Below are 19,298 nucleotides of genomic sequence, written 5' to 3' on the forward strand. Positions count from 1 at the left end.
TTGACATCTGTCAAGGCTTGGCTGGATTTGAGATTAAGTTAAGTGGAATTGCGTGGTGCTGTGGGCCAAGGATTGGTCTTAATGAAGCCCATGGCAAGGTTTTCCTGCCACATTTGCAAAGCTTGCCAGGGCTGAGGGAGCTGCTGAGGGAATACATTAGATCCCAGCAGCCTTTCCCACAAGCCCTTGCTCAGAAGCGGGTGTTCCTGGCAGTCAGTGGTGGCCAAGCACTCGCCAGGAGCTGCCGCTGCCTTTTCCCGCCCCGCTGGAGTCACTCCTTGTCCCTGAGGAGCTGGCCTTGCTCTGAACGAGTGACCTTAATGCGTTAAAGAGGGACTGTGCTCTCGGGGGCCCTGAGCTGGCTGCCTCCATGGAGAGATTAGATGAGCCCTACTGCCAATTCCTGCCCAGCCTCTAGGAGCTGTGCCAGCGGATTTGCTGGAGTAAACTCCTAGCCACAAACCCTTGCATCCGTGGGGACCCTCTGTCTATTTTTCAATGGGAAACAAAATACCGAACCTTCCTGTTTACTTGCTGCACAAAGTGGACCATCATCACATATTGGCTCTTTTGTTCAGGGCCAGATTGTGGTGGTTTTATATGATGGCTCATAAAGAAATCTTCCTCTCCTATTTGCCATCTGCCATCAAAACTTTAACTATCTTGCTGAAGGTGAGTGAAGTTTGGATGCTCTTCCTGTGGGAGAAAAGGATGCTGCTTGGTGGAGAGGCCAGAAAGTCACAGGCATCCTGTCCACAGCCATTTCCAGAGTAAATGAGCACAAGCAGAATTCCTGCGATGAAGCACCCTGTTTCTTGCTGCTTTGGTCATGGCTCTTGCCCTGACTGAGACACAGCATCCTCCTTCATGGGAAGAGTGGGGGGAGCAGGAAGGACGTGGGTGCGGAGGTGGGAGGCTGCCTGTATGCTCTGGGCCTGCCCAAGTGTGGTATGGGGTGAGCAGAGGGGCAATCCTGGTTGGGTGCAGGCAGCCTATAGGGAACAAGTCTTAAATATCAACTTGTTCACCTTTCTGTGGGTTGCCCGCTCTTTCCTTCCTGCCTGTGACCTTATTGCAGCTCATGTCTAGTGGGAGAGAAAGGAATCTTTCTTTGTGGGGAGCACTGGATTCAACCTGGGGCCTGCCCAAAGGTGTATTTTCCTTGCCTTTGCTGGCTCTTCACCTTCCTATTCCATTGGGTGGGGCAAGGTCCTTCACTTAAGCACTTTGATCAGGACCTAAGTGCTGGAAGCCCGCTTTCTACATCAAAGGCAAATCTTCTCTTTGAAATCTGGGCTGCTGCAGGACCTCGGAGCAAGGCATGGGCGCAGACCAACCTGGGGCAGCTGATGGGCGCTGTGCAGGGTGATCCAAGGCTGGGGCATCCTTCGGCACTGGTGGCTCTGCTGTGCAGGTGGCAGGGAGCAGACACAGGGTTTTCCTGGAGAGCTTCCCATCTGTTTGCTCCATGCTGGGGCAGAAGCTGTCAGGCCTTGATACAGGCTCCTGTCCCTGCATGTGGCTGTTCTCTCCCTCTTTGTCTCTCCTTCCTACTAAGTGGATCCTGACACAAAGCACAGAGCTTTGATCACAGAGGTAATAGGCAAGGATCAAAAAAATCTGAGCCCAACTGCTCCTTGCCCTCTCTGCCTCCCTTCCTGCATCTCCATGGATGGCTGGGGACAGATGTAGTCATCTGTGTTGAGGGACTGCACCTCCAGGTTGATGCTGATCCTCTGTGTGGTGCAGGCACTGCTGGAGGCAAGGGAAAATACTGAGTTTGAGTTTTGCCATTGGCCACTGCCCAGGAAAAGAGTGACCATAGTGGGGACTTTTTCCCCTTCTGCATGCAGGAGGGATAATCTGGTGCCTGCAGGAGAGAGGTGAAGCTTCCCCTGACAGCCTGCAAAACAGGTTCACTCAAACCAGGTTTTATGTGGATAAAGGAGCGGCTGTGTGCTGAGGGGTGCCCTGGGATGGGGTGGGGAAAGACTCAGAGCCACTAGAGGTAAGATGATGGATGCTGTGCTTTACTGAAGCAGACCTGCAGAGCATCTGCTCCACTGTCACATCCTGTGCTGGCCCTGAGGCCCCAGAAATTACTTTCCTCCCTGTGGGACAAGAGAAGGAGGCTGGTGGCTGCCCCAGGGTTGCACAGGGAGGTGACTGGCACGAGCAGAGCACACATGTGCCAGGTTCCGTGTGCCAGGCTTGGTGGCAGTCATGTTCCCCCACATCAGGGCTGTGCTGATACCGGCCCCTGCCCAGCAGCACCTTGGTTGTGCTGCAGCGGGCACAGGCAGCAGGTCTGAGCCCTGCCAGGGCCCCACTGCTCTTTGCTCCATCCCCAGTGGCGTTTCCTCCGGCCTTGAAGCTGCCGGTCGCTGCTTGGCGTAGCCCAGCCCGTACTTCCTCTGCACAGAACCTGGCTTCCTCCTTGCTTTCCGGGTCCTCTCCTCAAATGCACACAGGGATTGTGCCCTGGCTTGCAGAGGAAGAGGAGGAGGCAGAAGGAAGTGCATTTTCTCCTGTGATGGGACCAAGCAGGCAGAGAGAGCCCCTGCCAGCCCTGGTCACCCCATCACTCATGCTCCAGTGGTGTGTGGAGCCTCATTCTGCCTGGAAGCCCCTCGCTCTTTTCCAAGGGTCTTTTCCAGGTTGGGCTTCTGCAGCCTATTTTTGAGAAGCTGGGAGCTGGGGGTGGATCTGATAGGGCTGCCAGGGCCACGCTGAGAGGGACTTGCATGCCCCTGAGCCACCAAAAGTGCTGTGCCCTGCTGCAGGTGCATCCCTGCCCTCTGGGATGCTGCACCCATGGGTGTCAGAGGTACCCCTGCTGCAGGCAGAGCAGGAGCCTCCAGCGCTGTCACAGCGCTGGGCTATCTCCCGCGGGATCCCTCGCCGCTGTCCATGAGTGATTCCAGATGGCCCCGAAGCTCCTGGCACTGCAGCAGCATCCGGACAAAAGCAGGAGGGGGCTGGGAAGTGATGTCCCCACTCATCCAACCCCAGCAGCCTAGGCCTCTGCTCCCAGTGCTGCTGATTACCCCCTGGAGAATTGCTCCCAACCCCTGCCCAGGCAGGGGGTTGCCACATGTGGCCCAGGGCACCCTCGGCCGGCTTCCCCTGTGAGCCCTGCAACCTGCTGAGCCCCAGCACGCCCAGGAGGCAGGCAGAACACAGCTGCCGTGGGAAATAGAGCTGTTGCCGGAAATGCATCTGCCTTGGGAAGTGCATCTAGTATGGGAAATGCATGTGCTGTGGGAAATGCACTTGAGCTCCAGTGAGGGGGGTGGGAGCGTCTAATCCCGGCCATGCTTTCCTCTGGCTTTACCTTGTGGCCAGGTCCGTGCTGTCTGGTTGCTTCCCGTGCTGGCTGTGGGCCTGCCCCATGGCAGGGCTATTGGTGTGTAACCCACATGGCATGAACAGGGGCAGAATGGTCAAAACTGAATTGGAATGTATTAAAGCCAAGGAATGTGAAGCAATACAGCCAGGCTGATGGAACACAATCCAGATGGAGACCTGGAGACCTCCCCCACAATTCTTCAGGGTTTTTCTGTCCCTGATTTCGCCTCTCGCTTGACTGCAGTGATGTGCCAAGTCAAAGCCAAGCGTGTTTCCCAGGGAGTCTGCTAGTGGCTGGAATTGCTGCCCAGGGTGGGAAAGGATGGTGGCCAGGGCAGCAGATGTGTGGCCCAGGCCATGGGATGCCCCCAGTGCCAGCAGCTCCGGGAAGGGCAGGAGGCGGGATTGATCCTTTCCTTTTAAAGTGATTAGCAGTTGATGAGTGGCTCAGGGTAATAGTGCTGGGAAGTGGCTGTAGCTCAGTTGGGCACTGAGCCAGCAGCTCTGGATCATGGAGGGCGAAGGATGGAGAGGGGTACAAAGGATTCATCTCACCCTCGAAGGGGAGGATCCTTTTGCATGAGGGCTCGCAGTGTGGGGATGGCAGAGGAGCAGCCAGAACCCCAGGGGTGGGGGGGGAGTAGGTCACAGAATCCCAGCCTGGTTTGGGTTGGAAGGGACCTTAAAGCTCATCCAGTTCCAACCCCCTGCCACAGGCAGGGACACCTTCCACTAGAGCAGCTTGCTCCAAGCCCCATCCAAGCTGGCCTTGAACACTGCGAGGGATGGGGCAGCCACAGCTTCTCTGGGCAAAGCCATGTCAGGTTCTTGCACCAAGCTGCATGGGGAGGTGAGGCTAGGCCTGGGTGCTGGCTCCATCCTGCTGAGGGTAAAGCTGAAGAAGCCTGAGAAAGAGGATGGTGACTGGAATCCAGTCCCATCAGGAGACACACCCCCTCCATGGGTCAGACCCACACCACCCATGTATCAACTGCCCACCCCACAGCTGCCCCATGGCTCCAGAGCCCCAGCCCTGGCTCACCACCCTGCTGAGCACCAGCAGAACCAGGGAAGCAGATCTCCATCACCACCACCACAGGCCCCTGCAGTTCAGTTTTCCACCCTGCTAAGCTGAGCAACGTTTTTCCCTGGATAAAGCCAACTCCCTACCCCCGCCTCCCACTTGGTCTGATCTTTCCCACTCCACTGCTCATTCCCAGTATCCACAGCTGCAGGGCCCAGGAGCCGAAGCACCCAGTGAAATCGCTTGAGAAGGGACCGTGCACCATGCACTGCGCAGGGAATGGCCCTGGCCACCCCGGGGCTGGGGCACCCAGCCGGGTGAGAACAAGGAGAGCTGTGTTCCAGCAACATTCCCGCTGCCGTGGGAGCTGCTGAAAGGCAGCTCTGTTCCCCGCTGGGGAAACTGCTTCCACCGACTGCCCCAGGAGTGGCAGCTCCAGAGTGGGTGCTGCTGCAAGGACACCACTGGCCTCTGTCCCAGGCCCCAGGCAGGCCCTACATTGCCCCCGAATCTGTTTGTCCCCCAGAAAGGACGCACCACAGCTCTCCACGCACCCAACCCATTTAATACACGTACAAGGCGGCCATGCCCACAGGACCCTGTGTCCTGGCAGGGCCCAGGATGAGCTGAGCCCAAAGAGGAGCTGCAAAGGTGGCATCTTGCCCCCTCACGACATCTTTAGGCACATTCCTGTATCCCCATGGTTCAAGAAGAAACATGTCCACGAGCTCGGCATCCCCCCTCCCCTCGCGCTTCCTGGCCAGTGCAGTACTGGCAGCTGAGACCTGCCAGCACGTGTCATCAGCCCCAGCCTGCTCCCCCCATGCGGCACAGCCACAGCATGACAGGGGCAACCTGAGGGGCACAGCCTGGGGCAGGGGCACAGGCAAGTGGATGGCCTCCAGCCCCACCATGACCATCCCCTGTTCCCAACCTGAAGGAGGACATGACACATCCCCTTTTGTGAGGCTGGAGGAGCACAAGCAACAAAGGGGCAGCGGGACCAAGGCCATGGGGGCGGACAAGGGGAGGGTAGGTCAGGTTCGTCGTTAGCACCATGGTGGTAGGGAGGTCTGGGGAGGAGCAGGGTCAGACCCACTCCTGCAGGGAGCGCTTGCAGTACAAGAGCATCCGCGGTGTGCCCTTCCTCTGCATCTGGACAATGACGTAGATGAGGCCGAGGATGCAGAGCAGCAGCACCAGCAGCACCAGCACCATGACCACACTCATGGTGCGTGTGTACTCGTCAATCTGCACCACCACATCCACGTCCCTACCCGGCTGGTGGCCACCCTCACCATAATCCTCTTCCTCCTCCTCCTCCTCCTCCTCGTCACCTTCGGCCTGCCTGTCCCCATCAGGGTTGAAGGGGGGTTGGTCCCTGTTGGGCCAGTGGGGATGGGGGTCTGGGACCAGCTCCGTGTGACAGCCCATGAAGTCCCGCAGGATGGATTTGGGATAACCTGGTTCCGTCTTGAGCCGCTCATTATCAAATTTCCAGTACTTTGTGCCTCTGTAGAAGTAGGTGGAGGCTGGGAGGGGGAAGAAGATGAAGATGAGGGCTAACTAAGCAGGTTCAGGGCAGGTTCACCCCTGCAGATGCCCAGGACAGCAGGTTTTGCTCTGATACCAGTGAAACCCTTCTGCAAGGGCTTCACTGCTGATTCCCAGGCACCCTCCCAAGCCTCCAACTCTCGAGGTCAGGCCACCAAAGGGGTGACCACATCCCCTCTGGTCCCATCCCACCCCTCTTCTCCTCTACTTACAGGCATCCGGGCTGAGGAAGGCGCCCTTGGGTGAGGGAGGTATGCCCACCCAGACAGAGATGGGCTTCGGGTACCCGGGATCCACAGCGCGGGTGTCCTCATTAAAGCGCCAGTATCTGGGGAGGTTGGTGGTGAGCCGGGCAGAAGCACAGGGCTCTGCAATACCTGCCATGAGCACCCCTGCTGGGGCCTGGACCCAGCAGAGCAGGGAAGACCCCACAGACACTGACCTGTCCCCACGGAAGAAGAAGGTGTGGCCTGTGGGTTCCCACCACACAGCTGTGTCAATGCTGGCATAGGGGATGCCCTGTCCATAGGTGACCAGGGGCTGTGGGTACCCAGGCTCCAGGTTGGCTTCTCGGAAGAGCCAGTACTGGTCACCTGGATTGGGAGGAGATGGAAAAGGGAGGAGTGAGACAGCAGTGACCTGTAGGTACACACAGAGATATGGATGGGAATACGATGCCTGTGGCCACTCTCTAGGACCAGGCAGCAGCTCTGGCTGGGTATGTGGATCAGGATGGGGTGAAGAGAACCAGCTCTAAGCAGCCTGGGGACGGGGAGCACTGGGTTCACCCCCTCTCCACCTTGGCCTTCCCACACCGCTCCCCTGCTCACCTTTAAAGAAGACGAACCTCCCATCGTGCCTCTCGTAGGCGGCATCGATGTCCCCAGGGAGGCCCCGCCAGAAGTGCCCGATGGGCATGGGGTAGTTGTCCAGCACCCGGTTGTGCCGGACTCTCCAGAACCACCGACCCTGGTAGGAAACAAGTGTGTTGGCAGAGAACGGGGAGGACACAGGGGCCAGCCCCAGGACCAGGCATCTTGCCAGGGGCTTTGTCCCACCCAGGTATCCCCAACATCCCCAGGGGAGGGAGAAGTAGGGGGTCCTGACAGGTACCTTGAATACAAACATCTCCCCACGCAGGACCGCCACCGTGTCGAAGTTCCCATCACAGATGTCAGGGCCGTACTGGTCAGGCCGGTCCGGGCTGCCAGGCCTGGGGGGTCGGTCCGGTTTCCCTGGGGGGGGCAGCCTGGGGGGTCTCTGGTCTGGCCTGCCAGGTCTCCGGGGCGTCACGGTGGGCAAAGGTTTGGTGGGCTGAGGGTGCCCGTCCGTGGTACCTGGATGGGGTGGGTGAAAGAAGGGTTGGGGTGATGCAGACCAGCAGCATCCTGCCTCAGTTTCTCCACACATGTGCCCAGCATCCCACCCCTGAGCCGACCCCCACCCAGCTCCTCACCGTAGAGCTGCTGGATGCCCTTGAGGTCATCCTCGGGCAGCTGGAAGTTCTCTGTGTCCATCCACTGGTAAAAGGGGGCCATGATTGCGCTGGGGTTGCTGGAGTGCTCCAAGCCCAGCGAGTGCCCCAGCTCGTGCACGGCCACCAAGAAAAGGTTGTTTCCTAAAGAGAAAGGCAACATCAGCAACATGAGGTGGAGGACACAAGGTGTGGGGTGGGTCCTTGGCCCCAGCACCTTGCGATGAGGGTGCTCTGGTGGGAGCTGTTCTCCTGCCACTCCTGCCCATACCAGGGCATACATCCCCCTGCCCTCAAACAGGCTCCTCCGGTTGCTTTCACCACCTCCTTGGCCCTCAGCTCACCAGATACATCTGTGTTCTCCAGCGTCCAGGGCTCATCCAAGTCAAAATGCGTGTCCCCCCCCATGCCAGGGCCGGGAAAGTAGGCGTGAGCCAAAAACCCCCCGACACCATCAAAGGGGGAGCTGTCTCCATGGAAGCCGGAGGCGAAGAGCACCATGATGTCGGCCTCCTTCTTCCGCTTCTGCCGGATGTCCTCATAGGGCACCTCCCGGAAAACCAGCGGCGTGGCTTGCTCCCACACCCGGAATGCTCGGCGGACAGCCTCGTATGAGTGGTACCGACCCAGCTTCTCCGTGTAGTTTTGGATGCTGGGGGTACAGAGCTCACTGTGGGGTGGCGCGGGACAGTGCTCACTCCCGGAGGGGGTCCATGGCATCCCACGGGCTGGGGGAGTGGGAAGCCCTGCCTGGAAATGTTTGGTACCTGAAGGTGAGATGACTCTGGCTCCAGCGCCGCCCTGTCAGTGCGTACCGCTTTCGCCGCATGTTGGACTTCATCCGCGCTCCAAACTGGTCCGGGACCCCACAGCGGGGACGTTTCATCCACCTGCCAGGAGAACATCGAGCCAGGGTGAGCCCACCGTGGCCATGGAGGGCAAGGGTGGGTCCTGGCTGCAGGGGAGCAGCCCCCAAAACTGTCCCAGTTCCCACAGGAGACAGCACCCACATTTCCAGAGGCAGGCAATGCTCTGGGAAAGAGCCAAACGGCCTGGAGCAGAGCTGCCTGCTGACAGAGCAGGAGGACATGGAGAAACTCACGCCTTGGTCTCCTCATCCAGGACACCGGTGATGGTGATGCCGTAGAACTTCTGCATCTCGGTGAGGGCCGCAGAGAAGGTCTGAGCCGAGCGCATGGTGGACATGTGCCGGCTGGGCTGTGGCAGGTACCCATAGAGCCGTAGCCATGCCTGCGCCAGGAAGTGAGCAGGAAGGGGGGGACATGGGGACACACAGCTCCTTCAGACCCTGGTGGGGCAGCACCTGACCCATTCCCGCCCAGCGCTATCCCCCCATCACGGAACATCTGTGCCTGCACCCAGGCAGGCAGCACAGGCAAGCCAGAGCATGCAAGCAGCAGCTGGGAAACAGGGAAGAGCCCCCCCTGTTCCATATCATAGTGGGGGAGATCCTCCATACTGGAGATCCTCCAGTCTCGGGGGGGTGCAGAAGGCAGCTGGCAGTGGCCAGAACCCCCAGGTCAACCCAGAATGCCCCTCTATTATGTGGGACAGATTGGTCTGGACTCTTCCTTCCTGCACAACCCCTGCCTCCTCCTGCCTGCTTTAGTGTCTCTTTTAAAAACATCAATTTTAATTCTTGTATTTTTTTTTTTCCAAATTTTCCCTTTTTTCCTCTTTTAATTATTTTAAAATATTTTTCCTAAATCCCACTTTATTTTTCATTTTCAAATTTATTGTTTTTAATAAAAATATCACTTTTCATTCTTACATTTTTTCCTTTTTTTTCCCAATTATGGTATTTTTCCTTTTTTCCCCCCTTTTTAATATTAAAATATTTTTGTTATTTTTTCTAAATCCTGCTTAAATTTCTCGTTTCCTGATTTATTCTTTTTAATCTTGAATGCTTTAATTCTGATTTTTTTTAATATAATCTTTTACTCATTCATTATTTTACCCCCATCCCCAGGCGGGGTGGCAGAGCACTGACTTTTATCAAAGGCCCTTTCACCCCCTTCCCCCTACAGCGGCACAAAGCTCTTCCTCTCCCTTGTCGGATGCTGCCCGCTGCCTCCGGGGTGACCCGGACAAACCTCCTTCCATCCTTCCCTGCCTGCACCTGCGGATGACGGCGCTGCCTGCCCCTGACGGCGCGGGCAGACAGCGCCGTCATTTACAGGTGCAGGCAGGGATGCAGGCAGGATACCGGCAGGAATGGGGTATCCCATGGGATCCCCCCGCACCCCTCTCACCTCCGCATCGATGTCCTCTCCAGCCGCCGTCAGCAGCAGCACCAGCAGCACCAAGAAAGGCGGGGGGCGCCCGCCCGCCCAGCAGGGGGCGCCGCCACCTCCTGCCATATTGACGCCGGTTCGAGGCTGACCCCCACCACCACCACGCTACCGACGGCCGCGCTAGGCCAGGCCGGGCCGGACTGGGCCCAGCGCGGCGATATCGGACCTACGCTGCCTTCATAGTCCGTGGCCGGGAGGCTGCGCACGGCGCATTGGCAGGCGGCGCGGCTCGACTCCTCGGCCCTGAGAAGAGGAGCGGGCGCGGCACGGCTCCGCTCGATTGGGGGGGGGGGGGGGGGCGGGCTCGGCTAATGGGAAGGGGCGTGGCCTATGCAGCGAGGGGCGGGGCTTGGCGCGCTCACATCGACACCTGCTCCCCCCGCCCGCTCCCAGCCTCCCTCTAGCCCGGCGCCGGCACTTGCCCGCCCCCTGCTGGACTCTGTCCCCGCCGTTCCGCACCCCCCTGAGGACCCGGCTGAGCATTAACTGGGGAGAAACCGGTTGTGGCAGCGCCACTTCCGCTGGGCGCGCCCTGGTGACAGATAAAGCTGTCGGTGGGGTATTATCCCTTCCCCCAAAAGAGAACTCAGGTGTAACCGTGCTCCTTCTCACGCAGATCCGAGTCAGCAACCGACACAACTTTAACTTGCGGTGCAGAACCCCCCCGTGTGCGGGGCTGCACCCCCAGAGCATGATCAGGAGGTGGAGGGAGGGGGATTCTCCCCCTCTGCTCCTTTTCGGGGGAAATCCCCCCCCCCCCCCCCCCCCTCGCCCGCACTCCTGTGTCCAGCTCTGGGGCAACACCACAAGAGGGACGTGGAGCTGTTGGAGTGAGTTCAGAGGACGCCATGGAGATGCTGTGAGGGCTGGAGCAGCTCTGCTCTGGAGACAGGCTGAGAGAGCTGGGCTGGTTCAGCCTGGAGAAGAGAAGGCTCCTTAAGGGGAGACCTTTGAGCAGCTCCAGTGCCTGAAGGGGATACAAGAAACCTGGAGAGGGGCTTGGGACAAGGGTCTGTAGGGACAGGACAAGGGGGAATGGCTTTAACCTGACAGAGGGGAAACTGAGATGAGCTCTTACGCAGAAGTTCTTCCCTGTGAGGGTGGTGAGACCCTGGCACAGGTTGCCCAGAGAAGCTGTGGCTGCCCCATCCCTGGCAGTGTTCAAGGCCAGGCTGGATGAGGCTTGGAGCAACCTGGTCTAACAGAAAGTGTCCCTCCTGTGGAAGGGGGTTGGAACTGGGTGAGCAGTTCCACACAAACCAGGCTGGGATTCTGTGATTCTTTCTCCCTTCCGCAGCCCCACAGAAACCACCTCATGCCCACCTGGTGCACCACAACATCCTGTTTATTGAGTTGAGGTCCCTCTGCTTTCTGCACATATAAAATACATTTAAAAATGCCATCATTTGTAAACAGCAAGGGGAGCAGTAAGGCAGGGAAACAGCCACAGCACCTCCCTACCCCTCTGCCCCCAGCCACACGGACTCCTCAGAGGGACTGAGGAGTCCAGTGGCTCCCAGGGTGACAACCGAAGTTGTGGGACTCCACTTCAGACATGGGACCGAAAACCAGAGCCACAGGACCCACCGGCTAACAAACACCACTCTATCTTGATAGAGGATGGGCATTGAAAAGCACCTCTGCACTGGCAGCTGCTGCTGGGCTCTATGGGAGGTGGCGCTCTGCTCCCCCTGACCAGGAGGAGTAGTCTGCAGGTGGGGTGCTCATCCTCTTATTTTGCCATCCAGAGAGACCTGGTCAGGCTGGAGAGATGGGACAGTGCAAACCTCATGGAGTTCAACAAGGCCAAGTGCACAATCATACACTGAGTCGGGGCAATCCCAAGCACAAACACAGGCTGAGGGAGACTGGATTGAGAGCAGCCCAGAGGAGGACTTGGTGGTGTTGGGTGACAAGAAGCTTGCAGCCTTCACAGCATCCCTCAAACATTCATGCTGTGCTTGGGGCTTTTCTTCCTCTTTCTCCTAGGAGGGGCCAAGCCAGGTTTTGCACTAAGATGGGCTGGACCTCATCACAGATGCAGCAATAGATATACGTGAATTCCTCCCTCCCCCACGGTTTTAGAAGCCAAGCAAGGAACAAGGAAACTTAAAGACTGAAAAAGAATGGTTTGCTGTTGAGGTTTAACTCCACCAGCTGAATCTTCAGCTGGAGGAACTGCTCAACTCAGCAAAAGCAGATGTGAAACTATCATCCAGACAGGCAACAGAGGGACAGCTCAGAGCAACACCAGCCACAGAGAGTGTAAACCACCAAGGGAATGATATAAAATGAATTAATACTGAATGCTTTATCCCCAAAGCATCCCTTAAAACCTACATATGGCCCAGTTCCATTCCCTGGACAACTCCTGGAAGAACAGGATTGGAAATCTGGTGAAGAGCTTTTGCTCTTGCATAGTATCTTTAGTAGGTCCATACAGCAACAGCACCTTCTCCAGCAAGTGAGCAACCCCTGGCAAGGAGAACATTGCACTGGCATGTCCAGGATTGTACTGATCCTCCAAGAAAGATGCAGGCTGAAGGCAACATCCCACTTAGTAACAGAAAGTGCAGCCAGGAGGAGGGAGATGTAAGAATAAGGGCAGGAGACGGGCAAGGTGGGCCACAGGAAAGCAGAGTTCAGACCAAGCACTGACACAAGAGGACTAGGGAGTGGTGCCCTGTCTGACAAACATGGCTACTAGCTCCCTTTATGAAGACACACAGTCTCCCTCCAGTGCTGGGAGGAGTTGAAGCTGTGGAGAGGAGCCTCATCAGCATGGGGATACACGGAGGAGAGCAGCATGCCTTGCAAACCCCAACCGTGACCCCTTAGTGATGTCTCAGGTAGTGATATCTACCCCAAAGGGGCAGAAAGGGCTTGATCTTGACTACAGGTCTCCTTGTAGTGATGCTCTGGCTTCACCAGGGAGTGAGGCCTGAGAGGAGGAGTCTGACAGCCTGGTATCGTAAGATGACGAGATGCAGACTACTACAGGGCTCTGTCAGCCAAGCCCCAGATTACAATGTTCCTCTTGGATATTCCCAACATGATAACCTGTTTTCTTCTAATTTCCCTTTGGTCCTAGGGGAAATATGCATCCCCTCAGCAGCAGCAGTGTGGTTGAACGTGGAGGAGTTGTCAGGCTGTGAGATCCATGAAGATGGTGTTGGCAGTAATCTGTCCAAAGATGAAGGCTCCGAAGGTGACCATGAACACCCCATAGCTGACCTGGGCCCACCAGCTGTAAACACAGGACAGGCCTTGTTTACATGGGACCTTCACCCCAATATCCAAGAGGGAATAGAAGAGAGAGGAAGCATGTTTTGTTTACCTGATTGCTCTGGTTTCTTGGATCTCAGAGAGCTTGGCTTGAATCAGGCAGAGCCCTGAAAGGCAGGGGAGTCAAATGAGACCCAGCTGAGGACTGAGCAGACACCCTACAAGCCAGAGAGCCACACTGCACATTACAGAGCAGAGACTTTGGGCAAAATATTTGGGCTGCTAACCGACCTGACACCACAGTTCTGTCTTTCTTTAAAGACCTCGTGGTTCCTGCGTCTCCATCCTGCTCCCTCCCTCCCCAAGACACAAGGCCAGGAGACCTCTGCTGGCCCCCTAGCATCCCCAGGTGCTCTACCTGGGAAGACAAAAATGAAGCAGGCAGCCAAGCCTCCAGTGACAGAGATGACTTTTCCAATGTCAGGGATGAAGAGAGCCAGGAGGAGTGTCAGGAGGAACCAGCTGATGGTCTGAAGCAGGCGCCTCCTCCGCTCCCGAACCACATCCTCCTCCACCGTCACCCCGGTGTAGCGGAGCCAGAGACCCTCCAAGACAGCCCTGTGGGCACAGACCCATGGCAGGGGAGTTCTCCATGCTTCCCCTCCTGCCTCCACCAGCCACTTTCTTTCTCTCGGCACTCACCGGCCACAGAAATGCAGGATGGGATAGGAAGTCAGCACACAGAGGATGATGAAGGCCCGGGCAAGGGCAACAGGGATGTCGTTGGAGGGGTAGGACATCAAGACATCCTGCTCCACACCAGCTCCAAAGGTCAGGAAGCCACAGACACCTGATGGGAAGGGAACAGTCAGCGGGGGTTGGGGACAAGCCTCCTGCATGTATGTTTGAGGGACAAGACTTGGATGAATTTGGAACAGGGTATATTGTAGATGGACTCCCCTCCATTTCTGCTTTGTCCCTCTGCTTGACCAAAGGGTCGTAGAATCATAGAATGTTTTGTATTGGGAGGGACCTCAAAGCTCATCCAGTTCCAACCCCTGCCATGGGCAGGGACACCCTCCACTAGAGCAGGTTGCTCCAAGCCCCATCCAACCTGGCCTTGAACACTGCCAGGGATGAGGCAGTTGCAGCTTCTCTGGGGAGCCTGAGCCAGTGCCTTGCCACCTGCGCCAGTGCCTTGCCACCCACACAGGGAAGAAGAGTTCTTTTTCTAAGAGCTCATCTCAATCTCCCTGCCTCCAGAAGCTTACAGCCCCTCTGAGGACCATGCCACACTCTCAGAGCACTCCCTCACTTACCAGTGCCCGTGTAGACAAAGAGGGCGATCACCATGGCCACTGTCACCACTGCCCCCCAGGTCTTTACCTCTGGCTGCTTCATGCTGTTAAAGACAGGCACGCTGCTCACGTGGCACTGCAGGGGACATGGAGAGAGAGCGGGGACATGGGCTGAGCCAGAGTCATGGGGTGCCACACAGGATCTCACTTGTGGTGAGACAGACAGCCATGGGGTGGGAAGGGGAGCACCAGGCTTGTGGCCTTACCTGGAACCCAAAGCAGATGGTGGGCACAGCATTGAAGACAGCAGTCCAAGTGGAGGGGCTGGTGGGAGGGAAACACTCACCAGTCAGACAAGGGCCCTCCCCAGTGCCCCAGGGCAGGATCATGGAATCACAGAATCAGCCAGGTTGGAAAAGACCTTCAAGATCAAGTCCGACCATTCCCCAGCACTGCCAAGGCCACCACTGAACCATAGCACTGAGGGCCTCATCTGCACGGTGTGTGAACACTTCCAGGGATGGTGGCTCCACCACTGCCCTGGGCAGCCTGTTCCAATGCCTGAGCGCCCTTTGGGGAAGAAATTGTCCCTAATATCCAGTGTAAACTTCCCCTGGTGCAGCTTGAGGCTGTTACCTCTTGTTCCTTGGGAGCAGAGACCCGCCACCTCCTTGCCCCATCCTCCTCTCAGATAATTGCAGAGAGTGACAATATCCCCCCTGAGCCTTTTCTTTACTGGGGGTGCTCTGTGATGGGCTCTGTTACTGCGTCCCCGCCTGCCAGGATGACTTGGCACTCCCTGCAGACCAAGACCTTTCACTGAGAGAACCAGTGAAAACTGAGGACTCACAAAAATAAAAGTATCAGTAAATAAACAAGGAACTATTTGGGCAGTGCCAAGAATTGGTCTGAACTTTGCCTGCCCTAAAATTCCCACTGCCTGCACTGGGTCCAGAAATGTCCCCACACCAGAAAGGAGGGGACAAACCACAGGGTCTATGGTGACCAAGGGAATAACCAAAATCATCCTAAAATAGGCACAGCCATTGTTGTTGGGCACAAGCACTGAACAGAGAACTCTGGACCCAGCTGCACCAGAGCTAAAAGTCAATCTGTGCTCCTCAAAACCTGTGATGGAGCTTTGGAGATCTCCAAGAGGACTCTTCCTCCTCCATCACCTCCTCTGAAGCACCCAGTGAGGCAACCACTTGGGAGCTTCTAGCAGCAATGTGCAGCATCCCCAGGTGCAGGGATGGGACTTGCAAAGGATTTGTCACCAGCCTCTGCAGCCCTCGCTCCTGCACCCCTGCCTGGCTCTGCAGTGCTGTGATGGCCACCGTCACCACTGTGTTCCTTGTGCTCACCTGGTGGGAATCTCCACAGGCACCAGCTCCTTGTCGGGCCAGATGTACTTGATGATAATGACTGCCGTGACATACCAGGTGCCAATCACGCTTAGAGAGCTGCGAGAGGGGACAGGAGGCTGTCAGCATGCTCCCTCCCTGCTCCATGGAGAGTCTTGTCCCAGCATCTCCAGCCTCATCTTCTTCCCTGCACAGCCACCCCAGCCCTCCCATCAGCACCAGCCCTGATCTCCCTTCCCATGGGAATATGCCAACCAACATCACCCCTGTCCCCAGAGCAGATGCTGATACAAGCCCACTGTGCTGGGAGCAGGAGACTTGCCAGCAAGGGGATGGGCTTGCTAGGTTTGGGGCAGGAGAAAGAGATGAGTGTTAAAGAAGTGACACTCCTCGGTAGTCCTGGTCCAGCTCCAGCAGCCAGGTTACACCGAGATGCTTGGTGGGGCTGGCCTGCAGACCCCCATCCTGGGGACCCTTACTGGCTCTGCTTTCTGCTGGATAGCCACCTCCAAAGACAGGATACAAGGCAGCTGAAAGCAGCTCCCCCTGCATCCTCTAGTGAGCAGAAAGGAGGGACACAATGCCCGGATATACGACAGTGTGGCCACACAGTACTCAGCAGCTTCTGTACTTCCCAGATTGGGAAACAGAGGGACAAGAATGTGAAGGAGATGTCCAGCTCCTCAGGGGCTTGTGGCAGGCAGATATAGCACTAGAACCACAGCATTTCCACTCCTGATCCCCTGGGATGGTGCTTAGATGGATGTTGGCCGACCCCAGCCCCAGAGGGCTCTCCCCACCCACCTGGCATATTTTTGGAAACCGATCTCCTTGGGGATGGAGAGGGGCAGAATGAGGAGGAAGGCCGTGATGCTGATGGTGAACTTGCGGTCCGTGTACCAGTGGCTGCTCCCAGCTTCCTTGGGCTCTGTCACTAGAGCAGCAACGACTGTGGGGACAACCGGAGCGATCAGGTTGTCTCCTTCCAGCTGAAGGGACAGCAAGTGGTTGGATTTGTTCCCCCAAGGGACACACTTACTCTTGTCCTCCTGGTCTCCAATGATGATGAGGAAAGCAATGCAGGTGCCGAAGGTGTAGACAGCGATGGCCACTTCACACAGCACACCAGGCACCTTCCCGCAGACAGCCCACACCACCTCCTGGTAGGTGTGCTCGTTGCTGGCCTGCGAGCAGTATGCCAGGATGACCAAGCCTCCAATGATGAAGATCAGCATGCACTGCAGTGGGGAAGACAAGGAGGGGACACTGAGGCAACAGTGTGATAAGGTCCCAAAGCCACACCAGGCAGCCACCCCTGACATACTGAGCATCTCTGCTGCACATCACCCCACAGCTCTTCTTCCCAGGAGCCAGGCCCTTCCCCAGCCCCTTCTGGGGCTCCACATGGCACGCCAGGCCCCTCTCAGGGTGGGACAGGGGACTGTCCCTTCCCCACCTCTCACCATCTGCAGCGCGATGCCTGCTGCCACACCACCGGCCATGCTGAAGGCAGCAGGGAAGTTGAGCAGCCCAGCCCCAAGGGCAGCATTGACCACAATGAAGACAGCTCCCAAAGCTGACGTGGGCCCCAGACCATTCCCTTGGCTCTCTCCACTCTTTGGCACCGTCTCCACGCTGGGGCTCTGCAGGAGCCTGGCCCGTTCCCCAGCATCAGTGCTCCACTCCCAATCGTTGTAGTCACTGTTGATGCTCCTGGTGCCCTGAGCCATTGTCCCTCCCAGGGTGGCACACACACCACCGTCCACGTCCCACTAGCGCTCCTGCACCAGGCTCAACTGTCTGCCTTGAGGAGGGTCCTGTGCCAGTGCCAGCTCCATCAGGTGGGGAAGGCAGTGAATGGACAGGTTGGGTGCAGCAGCTGTGTGAGGTACTTCACTGCTTCTAGAGGCAAAAGACATGGTAAGTGTTAAAGTACGTTAGCAAGGGACAACCTGAGCATCAGGTGCACAGTGGAAGTGAGTTCCCTGGGTCTCAGCTCAGTGTCACAGCACGCAGGTGTCCTCACGCCAGCAGAGATACAGAAGAACTCACCTCTCATTCCCCGAATGCAGGGTGAGGAAATCGTTGCCACCAGATGGCATGGAGACTGAGCTGTGGCTGTGGGGCCTGGCAGCTGCAGCCTTGCAGCAGGACTCACCTTCCTGCAGGCACAAGACCCAGCGTCACAGCTCTTGCTTCCCCATTTCCAACCCCAATTCCTGCAAGCACTGCAAGAGCCGCAGTGCACGTGCTCCTGGATAAAGGTCAAGGCTGAACTCAACTGGACAAACCAGGCCTGCAGCATAAACACCGTGTCACCGAAAAAAAGGCTGGCCTCTTTCAGCGCACACCATGCTCCCACCAGCATGAGGCGTCTTTGGGAGCTTTTGGACCTGACGACCTGGTGTTTTCAGCACCGCAGTCCTCCGGGGTTGGGCGGCCCTGAGCCTGTCCGAACGCCTCCCAGCTGGAGACAACCCTCACAGCCTGGCAGGGCGGACCAAAGCAGCTGAGGGAAATCTCCTTTTTTCCTCCAGACGTCTCCAAAAAACCCTCCAGACCAGCCCGCCTTTTGCCTCTAGGCTTCTCAAACACCATGCTAGTGCCGGGAATCCTCTTCAAAGCCTTCGGGGAAGGGGGGGGCGGAACCCCGCAGACCTGTGGGGCAGAGTCGCCACCCCCGTGGGTAGGCGACGACCCCGGTACACCCCGACCCTGCAAGCCAGTGCCGTCCAGAGGGTGACTCCGCAGCTCCCCATCGGCCCCGCGCCGGGAGCGGCGGGTCCCTGAGCCGGTGGGGGACACCCCGCGAATGCCGCAGCGGGTCGCTGTGCTCCCCGCACCCCCCGCTCCTGTTCCCCCCGCGCACCGGCCCCGCTCACCGACCGCTCCGCTCCGACCCCGCTCCCAGCTCAGCGGCAGCGCAGCGCCAACCCCGCCCCTCCCGCGGCACGCCGGGGATTGGAGCTGCGGCTCCGCCCGCACCGGGAAGCGGCGGCAGGCCTACGGGGAGGCAGCGCTGCTCAGGGCATGAGCGAGATGCGAGGGGTCGGTGCAACAAAGGGAGGCCGCGGCACCGGGGACACCATCAGCATGAACATCGTTAGCTACGGCAGCGGCACGGAAAGCAGTTTATTGCACGAATCGGAGCAAGCAGAGGGCACGGGGCTGTGTAAACCGTCCTCAAACCGACCAGAGAGACGGGAGGCTCCGGCGCATCTCGTGATGTGGGAGTGGCTCCCCTCGGCTCGGCTGTGAGAACACGACGGCTCTGGGCAGGAATGAGGACTGCTCCGCTGAATCATGCTGCCATTCTAAGGAATGCTTGCGGTTCCAACTCCCTGCCATGGGCACAGACACCTTCCGCTAGATCAGGCTGCTGCAAGCCCTGCCCAGCCTGGCCTTGAACAGTGCCAGGGATGGGGCAGCCACAAGACCCTAGTGCAAAGGGGAAAGGTGCCAGTCGATGGAAAAATCTAAGACAGACACAGAGTTTATCCCCCATATTTCAGCCTCAGATGAATGAGAAACTCCATCGTGCTCCATGGCCAAGTGCAGCGTTGAAAGCCTTTGGGAACTCACATACACCACTTACATGCAAACCTGTAGACTTCAACTTCCACTCTGTGACACCAATTCCCACCCTGGGCACTCACAGCCCACCCACCCCATGCTCTCAGGGCACACATGGGATCC

At 57.6% G+C, this 19,298-nt stretch overlaps 3 protein-coding genes across 4 annotated transcripts in view; all 3 read right to left on the minus strand.

Annotated features, from left to right (window-relative positions):
• The window catches only part of EDC4 (enhancer of mRNA decapping 4), a 227,228-nt gene extending 225,597 nt beyond the window's left edge, over window positions 1-1,631 (minus strand). The window contains exon 1 of the mRNA XM_061468862.1: window positions 1,625-1,631. The gene's annotated coding sequence lies outside the window, so the exon portion shown is untranslated. The remainder of the gene's footprint in view (window positions 1-1,624) is intronic.
• A 3,284-nt stretch (window positions 1,632-4,915) lies between these two features.
• On the minus strand, window positions 4,916-9,813 carry MMP15 (matrix metallopeptidase 15). Its single transcript, XM_061468882.1, has 10 exons — window positions 9,674-9,813; window positions 8,503-8,651; window positions 8,168-8,290; window positions 7,745-8,052; window positions 7,383-7,544; window positions 7,040-7,263; window positions 6,757-6,895; window positions 6,369-6,519; window positions 6,139-6,254; window positions 4,916-5,904 (listed from the first exon to the last, which is right to left on the minus strand). The coding sequence occupies exons 1-10, from the start codon at window positions 9,779-9,781 to the stop codon at window positions 5,462-5,464; spliced, it is 1,923 nt and encodes a 640-aa protein (XP_061324866.1). The 5' UTR covers window positions 9,782-9,813; the 3' UTR covers window positions 4,916-5,461.
• A 2,920-nt stretch (window positions 9,814-12,733) lies between these two features.
• Window positions 12,734-18,933, minus strand: SLC38A7 (solute carrier family 38 member 7). 2 transcript variants are annotated; one of them, XM_061468890.1, is made up of 11 exons: window positions 18,485-18,933; window positions 17,066-17,504; window positions 16,642-16,840; window positions 16,407-16,551; window positions 15,603-15,701; window positions 14,505-14,562; window positions 14,260-14,374; window positions 13,643-13,790; window positions 13,359-13,558; window positions 13,053-13,107; window positions 12,734-12,962 (listed from the first exon to the last, which is right to left on the minus strand). In XM_061468890.1, the coding sequence occupies exons 2-11, from the start codon at window positions 17,330-17,332 to the stop codon at window positions 12,860-12,862; spliced, it is 1,389 nt and encodes a 462-aa protein (XP_061324874.1). In that variant the 5' UTR covers window positions 17,333-17,504; window positions 18,485-18,933; the 3' UTR covers window positions 12,734-12,859. The 2 variants fall into 2 exon arrangements, with proteins under 2 accessions (XP_061324874.1, XP_061324872.1); XM_061468888.1 differs by lacking the exon at window positions 18,485-18,933 and having other exon boundaries at window positions 17,066-18,013.
• Between the last annotated feature and the right edge of the window lie 365 nt (window positions 18,934-19,298).

This window comes from Pezoporus flaviventris, unplaced genomic scaffold (genome assembly GCF_033815535.1).
Source record: "Pezoporus flaviventris isolate CSIRO_AGI_PZ_B2104156 unplaced genomic scaffold, CSIRO_AGI_Pfla_v1 ptg000054l, whole genome shotgun sequence".
Lineage (NCBI taxonomy): Eukaryota > Metazoa > Chordata > Aves > Psittaciformes > Psittacidae > Pezoporus > Pezoporus flaviventris.

Coding starts and splice junctions, on each gene's coding strand:
- MMP15 (XM_061468882.1), bottom strand. CDS start 9,781: ATGGCAGGAGGTGGCGGCGCCCCCTGCTGGGCGGGCGGGCGCCCCCCG. Junction 7,264..7,382: donor GGGCATCCAGCAGCTCTACG/GTGAGGAGCTGG, acceptor CACCCCATCCAG/GTACCACGGACGGGCACCCT. Junction 5,905..6,138: donor CTTCCTCAGCCCGGATGCCT/GTAAGTAGAGGA, acceptor TCCCCCTCCCAG/CCTCCACCTACTTCTACAGA.
- SLC38A7 (XM_061468890.1), bottom strand. CDS start 17,332: ATGGCTCAGGGCACCAGGAGCATCAACAGTGACTACAACGATTGGGAG. Junction 13,108..13,358: donor CTTCATTTTTGTCTTCCCAG/GTAGAGCACCTG, acceptor CCTGCCTTTCAG/GGCTCTGCCTGATTCAAGCC. Junction 12,963..13,052: donor CAAGAAACCAGAGCAATCAG/GTAAACAAAACA, acceptor CTGTGTTTACAG/CTGGTGGGCCCAGGTCAGCT.